The sequence below is a fragment of the Sciurus carolinensis genome, chromosome 1, assembly GCF_902686445.1.
Source record: "Sciurus carolinensis chromosome 1, mSciCar1.2, whole genome shotgun sequence".
NCBI classification, from domain to species: domain Eukaryota; kingdom Metazoa; phylum Chordata; class Mammalia; order Rodentia; family Sciuridae; genus Sciurus; species Sciurus carolinensis.
The window spans coordinates 144,312,096-144,323,755 of record NC_062213.1 but is presented as its reverse complement, the minus strand read 5'-3'; the positions used below and the strand labels follow the sequence as shown (position 1 = coordinate 144,323,755).

Sequence of the window (11,660 nt, the reverse complement as noted above, 5' to 3'; positions counted from 1 at the left end):
TTCTTTTTTTTTTTTACATATTAGGTAGCATGCTTTATTAGCTATCTTTGCTAGTGAAAAATTTTTCAACATTTAGGAAACTTCCTTCAGACACATGCCTAGAAGGCTTGAGAGATCAGATGGGCCACAAATTCAAACTTCTATCAGGTCTTTCACGTTTTTCTCAACAAGGGCTAAACTAGACTTCTCACATCTAGCTTCCCAGGAGGGCATTCCCTTATTACGGATAGAACTAACTCCAATGCAACTGAAAACAACCATGCAATTGGTAAGAAGAACCCTGAGGAGCCTCAAGAAAGATGGTCCTACTCAGTCTGGTGGCCAGTGATAGACTCCAGGTATCTGGTTCCACCATGGTGTTGCCAGTCAGGTCTCCATCAGTCAGGGGCTGGCTCTGGACACGCTTCAACATCTCCAGACCTTGGGACTTATAGTAAGAATTCTGGCTCCCCACACTCTGAATCATGGCCAGCAGCCACTGCCTTGCTCTCTGTGGTCCAACGACAGTAACTTGAGTCTGACCTGTGGCTGTGACCCACGGCTCCAGTTGAATGAGGGTGTGGCTATGCAACTCAATGCAGTGAAGGTAGGTGTCTCCATGACTGAATATGTGCTTCTCCTGGTCTTCTTCCATGTAAAATACCAGCAGAGAATGAAAGTTTGCAGGCAAGATCCACCATGCTTTCTTGCCAAGAGTGCTCATTTCCAAATGGTGCACTGCTCTTACTTGATTCAAAGCAGGGCAAGTCCAAGCAACTGGCTGGAAAATGGTTTTTATTGAGAATCTCTATCTCTTTGTTGAAATGATCTTTTGCTTACTGCAGTTGCTCTTTCAATGCTTATTGGAGTGATCATTCATTGTCTGCATTTGTCTCTTAACTCATCCTTTGTTTCATGAATCATTTTAATTATGTATATTCTGAACTCCTTTTCTGACATTTCTTCTACCATGCTGTCACTGGATTCTATTAATATAGAATCTAGGTTTGTTTGGGACATTTTCTTCCCTTGTTTTTTCATTTGTTCATGTATCTTGCCCTCTAGCAGTGCAGATCTGGGGTATTTTAGTTGCCCCTCTATAGGCTTATAGTGACCCTACAGGTTTCCAAAATCTTTTCTTTAAGGGGAAGATCAATATTAGAAGCACCCAGTACATACAATATGCAGCCCTAAACCAAAAAACTCCTATCAAGACATTAATAATATTTCATAATAAATAGAGAGGATGAGTTCAATTATTATCTACAGTATAACAAACCGATTTGCAATAAGGTCTGCAGTTTCTAATGGAGGACAAAGAGGATGGGGAGGGGTGTAGGATGTAACTTAATGGGATAATAAAAGTATATAGAAGTTCTAGATTGTAGAAAGAGTGAAAGTATAATCAAAAGAAGTTAGTTGTTAGCATGAGAAAAGGGATTAAGAGATTCTTAGGAAATAGGTAAACAAAAGGGAATAGAGCATGAAAAGTAAAGAAATAAAAACTTAAAAATCTTCAAAAAGAGAAAAAAAAAAAAGAAAAAACCTACACATAACAGTCATATAGTATTCAAATTTCTTGGTCTTCAGAGAGGCAACTGACAATGAGCTTCCAGTCTCCAGCAGGCAACTCAGGATGGGATTTGCCCCACCTAAAGATGGGAACTTCTGCTTCCAGGATAATTCAAGATGGTACACTGACTTCCAAAAGTGTTGGCAAATGTGGAGCTGCAGCTTGGGGCATGGGTGTGGTCAGCCGGGGGTCCTGGAGGCAGGGTGCAGTAGGTCGAGCTGAGGGGTCCTGGAGACAGGGCTCGGTCAGTCCAGCCAGGAGTTCTACAGGTCCTGGCTGTTGTCTCAAATTGGTGGCAGCCACGTGTAACCAAACCTGTGGGTACTGTGACAACAGCAGGCAACCGGTGATCTATTGGTGGTCTGTGGTTGGTCTGCAGGCTACCGGTGGATGATCAGCAGGTGGACCTTGGGTGGTGGGTGATGAGTAGGTAAAAGGCAAGCAATGGGCAGGAAAGAGGCAGGCAAATGGGCAAATGGCAGATGATAGGCATCAGTCAGTGAGCAATCTGCACTCAAAAAGTAATTGATATGCTGGTAGACTGCAGGTGATCACAGTGGACAAATGGGGTAAACAGCAGGGGATGGATAAGCAGCAAAGACTGCCTCATCAAGAAACAGATATTCTCTGCTTGAAACCCAAGTTACAAAGTGACAAGGAATGTAGTCTGCCATCTTGGATCCCTGATATTTTCATTATTATTTTTTATTTTTTCTAATTAGTTGTACATGATGTAGTATGCTGATTTTAAGTCCTTTGGGTATAAACCAAGGAGTGGAACAGCTGGGTCAAATGGTGGTTCCATTTCAAGTTTTCTGAGGAGTCTCCATACTGCTTTTCATAATGGTTGCACCAATTTGCTTTCCTACCAGCAATGTATGAGTATACCTTTCCCCCCACATCCTTGTCAACAATTATTATTGCTTGTATTCTTGATAACTGCCATTCTGACTGGAGAGAGATAAAATCTTAGAGTTGTTTTGATTTGCATTTCTCTACTTGCTAGAGATGATGAACATTTTTTTTCATGTTTGTTGATTGATTATATTTCTTCTTCTGTGAAGTGTCTGTTCAGTTCCTTAGGTGGGGTTGTCTAAGGTTTGATGTTAGCTCCAGTCCTGTGGGTGCTGAACTCTTTGGGTGGGTGAGCCAATAGTAAGATGCCCTCACACTCTCTTCCAGTCTTCCCACCTGCTGTTACTGGCCCCTTCCATCCCTATGCACTTCAGGACTCACTGAGCTGGAAAGAGCCCAGTTTTCTTCAATTTCTCCAACCTTTGCTCCCCACAGGGAACTGCCCCTAGTTTCCAGCTTTCTACAGGCTTGCCAGACCTAACCCAGACTGACCCAAACAAACCTAGCTTCAAACTGATGGACCTGGGCTTCAACTTCCCCAGGCTCTGTCTTGCTGCAGTCTCAAGATATCAATGCCCTTTCCACTTGCAGAGAGACTACCAGGGATGCACTCGTACAAAGGAGCAACCCCACAAAGAGGCAGCCAGATGGCAGCCACTAGCATACCCAGCAGGAAGAGCCCAGGTGCAATCAGACCTGCAGGTACCCTAATATATCTCTAGGCTCTGGTCCATGTCCCCAGACCGAGGTAGCTGCACCCTGAGATGGAGGCAGTGGCGGCGGCAAACCTGCAGGCTCTGGTTGGTGTCCTAAGATGGTGGCGGCCGTGTGTAACCAAACCTGTGGGTACTGTGACAATGGACTTCCAGGCAAAAGCAGGCAGCAGGTGATTTGTTGGCAGTCTGCTGGTGGTCTTTAGGCTAATGGCAGACCTTCAGCAGGTGGACATTGGGCAGTGGGTGATGGATAGGTGAAAGGTGGGTGGTGGGCAGGCAAGGGGTGGGCAAACGGGCAATCGGTGGATGATAGGCAGTGGTCAGTGAGCAATCTGCATTCAAAAGGCAGGCAAAATGCTGGCAGAGGTTGGGCCATCATGGCAGATGAATGGGGGTAAACAGCAGGGGATCAGTGGGTAGCAATGGCTGCTTTGTAGTAAAACAGTATTTGCTTGGATCCCAAGTTATGGAGTGACCAGGAATGCAGCCTCCCCCTAGTCTGCCATCTTGTAATATAGTCCCCCTATATGTAATTTGATTTTTTTTCTCTCACAAACTTTAAAATTCCACCATTATTCTGTATGTTAGTCATTCTCTTTATGATGTGCCTTGGTGTGTCTGCTGTAATTTTGTACATTTGGGGTCCTGTAAGCCACTTGTAATTGATTTTCCATTTCATTCTTTAGATTTGGGAAGTTTTCTGAAGTTATGTCATTGAAAAGATTGTGCATTCCTTTGGTTTGTATCTCTATACCTTTGTCTATTCTGATAAATCTTAAATTTGGTCTTTCCATGTTGTCCCATATTTCTTGCAAGTTCTGTTCATGGTTTCATATCATCTTTTCGGTATGGTCGACTTTATTTTCAGGAGCATATATTTTGTTTTCATTGCCTGAAGTTCTGAAGAATATACACCAAACTGTAATATACTATTCAGACATCAGCTTCCTCAAGTGAATTGATGCATGAAAAATATCTGGATTCAAAGATGGTAGAGATGTTGGGGGGTGGCAGGGAAGAAAGAAAAGTCTCAATGAAAAATTGATTGCTTCCTTGGATTTCCACAATTTTCTCAGCTTTCTTTCTCCAGTGATAGGTTGGGTTGTATGAAGTCTGATGTTAGCTCCAGTTCAGTAGGTGCTGGACTGGTTGGCTGGGTGAGCCAATAGCAAGATTCTCTCACACCCTCCAGTCTTCCCATCCATTGTAGCCTGCTCCTTCTATCCTCACACTCTCAGGACTCACTGAACTGGAGAGAGCCCAGTTATCTCCAGGTTCTCTAACCTATGCTCCCCCTGGGGAGCTGCCTCCAGTATCTGACTTTCCAGAGGCTTGCCAGACCCAGACTGGTCCACACAGATTCAGCTTCAACCTGACGGGTCTGGGCTTCAGATTTCCCAGGCTCTGCCTTGCTGCAATCCCAAGATCTCAATCCCATTTCAACTTGCAGGGAGACCATCAGGGATGCACTCACACAAAGGAGTCACTCTGCAAAGAGGGAGCCAGATGGGAGTCACTAGCACACCTGCAGAAAGACTTCAGGTGCAACCAGACCTGCGGGTCCCCTGACAATAAATCTCTAGACCCTTGCTGGTGTTCCCAGACTGAGATGGTCATACCCCAAGATGGTGGTGGTGGTGGCAAACCTGCAGTTCCCTTGACTTGAACTCCCAGACCCCCGCCAGTGTCCCAAGATGGGGGTGACCATGTGTAACCAAACATGTAGGTACTCTGACAATGGACTTCCAGGCAGCAGAGGGCAGCAAGTATTGGGTGATTGGCAGGTGGACATTGGGTGGCAGGGGATGGGCAGGCAAAAGGTGGGCAGACGGGCACATGGCAGATGATTGGTGGTGGTGAGTGAGTGATCTGTGCACAACAGGCAAGTGATATGCTGGCAGATGGTGGGCAATCACAGCAGACAAACGGGAGCAAAAAGCAGGAGGCTGGTGGGCAGCAATGGCTGCCTCACAGAGAACCAGTATTTCCTCTGCTTGAATCCTGAGTCATGGAGCCAAGGAATGCAGCCTCCCTCTAGTTTGCCATCTTGATCCTTGAGTATTTCAGTGTTCCTGGTAAACATCATTAATTACTTTGGTTTAATCTTCTTAAATGAATTAACTGGATTCCAGCGAGTTTCTTCCCGGTGATTAAAAGGAGATCGCCAATGTCTTACAGTCCTAAATCACCCAGTATGGCACAAGTGAATTCACTAGGCTTATTTCTCTTTTCTACCTTGACTGACCAGTAGGTGGCACTACCTGTCCTGACTTCTACTTCAAGTGGACCTTTCTCTTGTGAACCTCAATAGCAAGGCAGGTATTTGTTATTTTCTTTTATCCATTCTGATTTGTCCAGTCTTATTTTTGAGCTCATCTGTGATACCATTAAGGATGGCTCCTTGACAGCTAAGGTGTCTCTGATACTCAGATATTTTCTTTCCTGAAACTTGGGGATTGTATTATGTGGTCCCAGAGGCTATTCTGGGTGAATTAGTAATTCTACCAAATGAACCGAGTTCCTCTAGACCTAAGAGGCGAAGAAATGACTGAGCACTGAAGAACTGCAGAGGTGATTATGGTTAATATTCTGTGAAAGTTAGATGACTTCATACCAAGCATAAAATTAAATAGGTACATTAAGAATAGTTCATAACTTCAAAACTTTTAAATAGGATTCAAGCAAACAGAAAATTGTGAATTAAATTGTTCTTTGCTTGAATAACTAAAACAAGTTGAACTTCTTTGCCTTAAATAATAATCATGAGAAGACTATCTCCATTAAGATAGATTTCTGGCCAAACGTTGATTCATCTATTACTGTTTTAACAACTGTCAGTTGATCTTTTTATTTTTTTTCTAATGCTTTTCACATTTAAGTAATGTACCACCACTTGTGAGTTACGACACTAGTATATATCAAAGGATAGTTTCCTTTTGTTAATTGTAAATTAGTTCTATTTTCACCTGATGCTACTTGGGAGACTCATTATCTACTTTTAAATGATATTTGTTAGAAACAAAAATTTTTAAAGTTGGAATTGTAATAGTTTTCTATAATCATAAAAATATGAAACTGCTTTCTTGTAGACTGTATTTGTGATCCAGAGCTTAGCTGAGTGATTTCCTGCAGTCTTGCCCATGAGAGAAGCAGCTGAATAACAAATGAAAGCCCCAATATAGAAAGTTTTCTCTGGGCTTTATAACTGGTCATGATATGATAGAGGCTAACAGTGAGTAGCAGAGATATTAAAATAAAGGGAAAGTTGAAAGGAAACAGTGGCTTCTAGAGAATTTCCTTTCACTATACCTGTGGAAAAGTCCTGCTGTGAGCATTGATCTTATTTTAAATGTCTGAATTCTTTGTGTTGCTTTGATAATAAGGATTTTATAATTTCTAAAGCTTAGTAATTGGCTCCAGGAATAGCATGGACAATTAGGTGGTGAATGTCCAGGCATTAAATTATTGTTAGATTTATTAACATCACTGATTTGTGGGTCACTCTTACACTACTGTTTGTTTTCTCTGTCCACAATGTTTTATTAGGTATGGCATGTTCTTCCTAATTGAAACCAAATACCCACACCGAATGCTGATCTTGGATTTTAGTAGCCTATTAGAGACTGTTTTTCTGATGGACAGTCACAGGGCTCTATCTATGTGCTTCATTTCCTATGGCTCTTGAGGATCATGGCTCATCTCTTCGAGGGCACAAAGAGTCCTGGGGTTATAGATGTGTGCCACTGTGCCTGGCCTTAAAATTTTTTTAATCCTTTGTTCCCATATAATTGGTGGTTCCCTTGAAAGAACTGCATTAGGCTCACATTATTACAGAGTATCTCAGTACAAAGGATATAGACAAATATTAAGGAACCAATAAGCTATTAACTGATCTAAATGAGTAAATGATTTTTTTGCCTCCCTTTTGCCTATGCTAAAAATTTTCTCAATGAATTACATATTTACTTTCTAAATTGTATTTTACAAATAATGCTAAATGATAGCAATGTTTTCCTTTTTGTACTCTAAAAACTGGATGCTTATTCTCTTTGCTTCTTTAGTTCCTGACTCTTAGTATATTTTCCAATGGTTTGATTTTTGGAGGCACTAGATCAGCCATTCTCATGAAAGATATTTTCCCTTTTGTTTTAAGAATGATAGATAATATGATGTTTTAAATGTCTTATATACTGAAAGATTTATACTGCTGTGAATCTCTTGACTCTAAGAGATAATGGCAAGGATGTAAGTAAAAATATTGTTGCTGTCATTTAACATACAGCAGAACAAGTCCTGCACATGGTCTTCATTTTGGCAAAATAATGCTGTAGAATGTAGAACATTTTCAGTTTTTGGAAAACTCTGGGATTTTCCAAGATTATGCCTCCTGTAACATGGTGGCAAAGGCTTTTGTTTATTATAGATTCCTTTCTCTTCTTTTTTCCACTTAGAGTCTTTCACAATCTTTAACAGGTAAGAGAAATTATTAATGTATGTAAACATTTAAAGGAAGTGATAATTGAAGAATGGTAGTGAACAATTGCTCAAAATGGGAGAGAGTACTGCATTGCAACTAAGAAATGGGTTGAGTCATATAGATTTGGATACTGGACTAGTTCCATCACCCACAGGTTAGATAAATTACTTAACTCTTCCAATGTTCCATTTCCTCATCCATAAATAGCGTTAATAATACTTGGTTGCTGTAAAATTGTTCTAAGGATCATGTTAAATAATATACCTAAAGCACTTCGCACAGTATCTGGAACATAGTAAATATTTAATAAGTTTTTTTTTTTTATTACTACTGTTGATACACCTCCAGGCAGACACTGAGTTTTCAAAAGTTGGTGGAGAGGTGTTTGAACATGGTGGCAGCTGACTAGATTGCTTGATTTGCCTTCTCCCACCTTCCTATTTGGATAATCTTGAAGTACACTGTAAACTAGAATACCTAGCAATGATTTGCCCTATGTGAGAAAGAATTTTTGCCAACCAACTATAGATAATATACATAATTTTCTGGAAAAAATTACCCAGATTGATTCAACATGAGTAGAAAACCTGAATTGTTCAAGTCATCTAGGAATGCCCCTTATCTCCCAAATGGTGCTATGTGTAGAGAGTTGGAAAAGGTAAAATTTTTTTGTTTTGTTTTGGAAAAAGACAATTCCTGCTTCATAGAAACTGTTGTAAAGCAAAGGGACATCACATTAAAATTTTATAGTTAGTTTACAAATGTTGCATGATGCAGATATGAAATTTGATAAAAAGTTTTGAGTACTTGGACGGAGATTTAAATAGAAAAAATGACATCACCAGGATGGAGCATCATTGAAACATTGTATTCAAAAGACACTTAATGTCATGAGAAAATGTACAGTGCTTAGTGAAAAAGGAGGGAATACAACTTTATATTTAACAGAATCCCTTTGGTGAGTAAAAAAAGATCAAAGAAAGGTAATGATATAAATATTAAGAGTAAAATCTATACAGTACATTTGTGAGTGAATTTTGTGTTTTTCCTTATGCATTTCTCTGTTTTCCAAATTCTCTACAATGAGCAGTTTTACTTGTATTGTTTGTACATATGTGTATATATTTTTGTTTTTTGTGGGGGAAGCAGGGATTGAAATCAGGGGTGCTTAACCACTGAACCATATCCCTCGCCCTAGCCCTTTTTATTTTTTATTTTGAAGCAGGGTCTTGCTAAGTTGCTTAGGGCCTTGCCAAGTTGTTGAGGCTGGCTTTGAACTTGCAATCCTCCTACCTCAGCCTCCTGGGTGGCTGGGATTACAGGTATGCCCAGAAAAGGAATATTTTTTTAAGAAAAGATGATAGCTATATCAAAATGGAGGCGCAAAGAACACCATAAACTTGATATTATTCATACAAAATGATTGGTAGACAATTTCACATGACTAACTTGTTCTTAGTGAGTTTTGGGTGGTTTCTCCTCTCTCTCTCTCTCTCTTTTCTTTATTTTCTATTTAGTCCCTTAAAATTAATTTTTAAAAACAAATGAGTTTTACCCACTGAAGTTGTGAAAGGTACTTAATCGTGACTATTGAAGTATTTCTTAGGTGACATTTTAATGTTCATGACCTTCTGAGGATAATATTAATCTGGTGTATTAATTTTTTTGGCTATTTGCTATAATGTGACAAAAATAGCAGAAGTCTAGTTTACTGAAAATTCAGTAGCAAATAGTTTTTATTTTCAAGTTGGATGCTAGCAACTTAAAAATGATTAATTCAGACTTTCTTCACTCATCTCAAAATACATTTTATTTCATGTAAGAAAGGAATTAAAATATGTATAGTCATGCATTTGATGATGTATTTTATCCTATAATCTAGATATGTTAATGCCTCATCCAATCCTAAATTTCTGTGAATTTATGATTTCATTAGTAGGAGTGGTAAGAAAAATTCCTGGTGACATCTCACACCATGGTTAATAGTCTTCATTCTGGTCTGAACACATGTCAATTCTAATGAACTTTCCCTTTCTGTATCTGTTTTCTAGTGCGCTGACTCTGTCTAGACAATTGACTGTGCTGATTCTTTCAGACAAAATATTGGAGTTTGAAGTTTCTCAAGGCACTTTTTGCAGATGCAGAAGTCTGGACCCTACATCCTGGGCCAGTAGTCTTCTCTTGTTCTGAAAGCTTTGAGAAGAATGCTTTATTTAATTGGTACTCCATGCGTATCAATTGTGAAATTTTTGGGTTTCTTCCCAGGAAATGTCTTATAAGAAGAGATTTTTTTGATTGCTATGTATTTATTTATCCATGTAAGGATTTTTGTGGCTTTGAAGGAGTATCTTACTTCTGATTGCATCAGAATTCCCATAATGCCACATATAAAGCAAAGCTAATCTTGCATTTCTAAAGCAGAACTGAGGTTGACATAAATCTTCGTGTGTGTGTTTCAAAGTATATATTTCAAGCTAAAAAACAAAACCTGAACATTTGAAGATGGTAGAAACCAATCCCAGAAAAGGACAATTTGAAATAAATATTATTTTTCCCTAATCAACCTAGAAAATTTACTTACTAGTTCTTCAGGAAAAAAGGAAACCTGGGTGTGTGGAGAACTTAATGTGAGTTCTTAGATATCCAATTTTGGGGAAGAATGCAAGTATTTTTTTAAATTAGGAAAGCATGTCAGGCCTTGGGAACCTGCCTTCATGTAATCCAGAGAAGGTCATAGAATCTCAGCCTCTGTACCCAATGAACCTGTAAACAAGCCACATCACATGCATGGATAGCACTGTCTTTCTTTTTTATTCTGCTCCCTTCTGCTAAAATAATTTTCTATAAATACCCATTCTTTTAACTTCAAAAATTTATCGAGCACCTATTCTTAGGTCTGCATTACACTAGTTGCTGGGGATATAAAGGTATGATTCCTGTTCTCAGTGAAGCCCAACCCTGAGACCTCATTCCGACTCTAATCCTCAGCTCTGGCCCAGAAGGTAGGCATTGTCATTGTTCTAGGCATCATTCCAAGTCCTAGCGATCAGTTTATTTTTCACCCTGGCATTTTGTTAGCTGATGCTTGTAATTTAACTGTCCTTTATGCCTTCTTAGTACTCAGTTCTCTCCTCAGGCATTTTTTTTCCTTGTCTTTGTCTATTGGGAAATGCAAAAAATAATATACTTAAGATTTTTATCAGAATGGATCTTAACTCTGAACTAATGTCACATTAATGTCTTAGTAAGTCTGGGCATTCCCTGAGGGCTAAATTGAAGTCTAATTTAAATGTAGACTTCCAATTACTGTTAGAAAATAAGAAATACAAGTGTAAATGATATTACTAATTGCTATAAAGGTAATTGTTAAGTATTTGGGACTAAAAATTACTTCTATTAAATTCTAGACAAAGTATATAAATTATAAAGATAAGAAAGGGTAATGTGAGTAACTTTTACCAGTGTGTGATGGTCAGTTCTGTGTCTCAGTTTCTTGATCTTCATTATTGGGATAAAAAATTAACCTCTGAATAGTGTTGCCTAAGGATTAAATGAGGTAGAGTAAGGAAAGCAAAGCAGAAGCTTTGACAAAGGCTCTGAACACTTACACTCATTCTGGGCTTTCCAGTGACGAGAATTCCTACCTATCCAGTAGCACATAGAGCTGGGATGTAGCCTGTGGATGATCTCAGAAAAGACAATGACCTGTGGTTGACTCAGCTTGGTCTTCCTTCTCTCATGAGTTTGGCAACTTTGTGTTTTTCTGGACACCAATCATAATGGGCTAATACTCTGAAGAGAGTGATTTTTGACTCTTATAGCATGAAGATTTTTAAAAATGTAAAATGTTTAAAGGTATTAGTCCACCCACTGAGGAAACAAATAATGGCATAAAGTACCCAAGTATCCAGGAATATTTTTATGTAAATTTGTATAAGAAACTGAGATATTGTCCTAGGTCCTCACATCCCTCAAGATCAGGTTCAATTTGTCTTGAGCTCCATTTCCAGGGCCTATAATAGGCAAAGTGATGCTCATGTTTCTTTGAGTCTTTTCCTCT

The 11,660-nt window shown here is 39.2% G+C and overlaps 1 protein-coding gene across 1 annotated transcript in view; it reads right to left on the bottom strand.

Moving 5' to 3' along the window:
* Nucleotides 1–232: 232 nt before the first annotated feature.
* LOC124960634 (putative KHDC1-like protein) overlaps nucleotides 233–11,660 on the bottom strand; it is a 135,604-nt gene continuing 124,176 nt past the window's right edge. Inside the window, exon 2 of the mRNA XM_047519551.1 lies at nucleotides 233–760. Within this exon, the coding sequence (XP_047375507.1) occupies nucleotides 233–760 (528 nt within the window). The remainder of the gene's footprint in view (nucleotides 761–11,660) is intronic.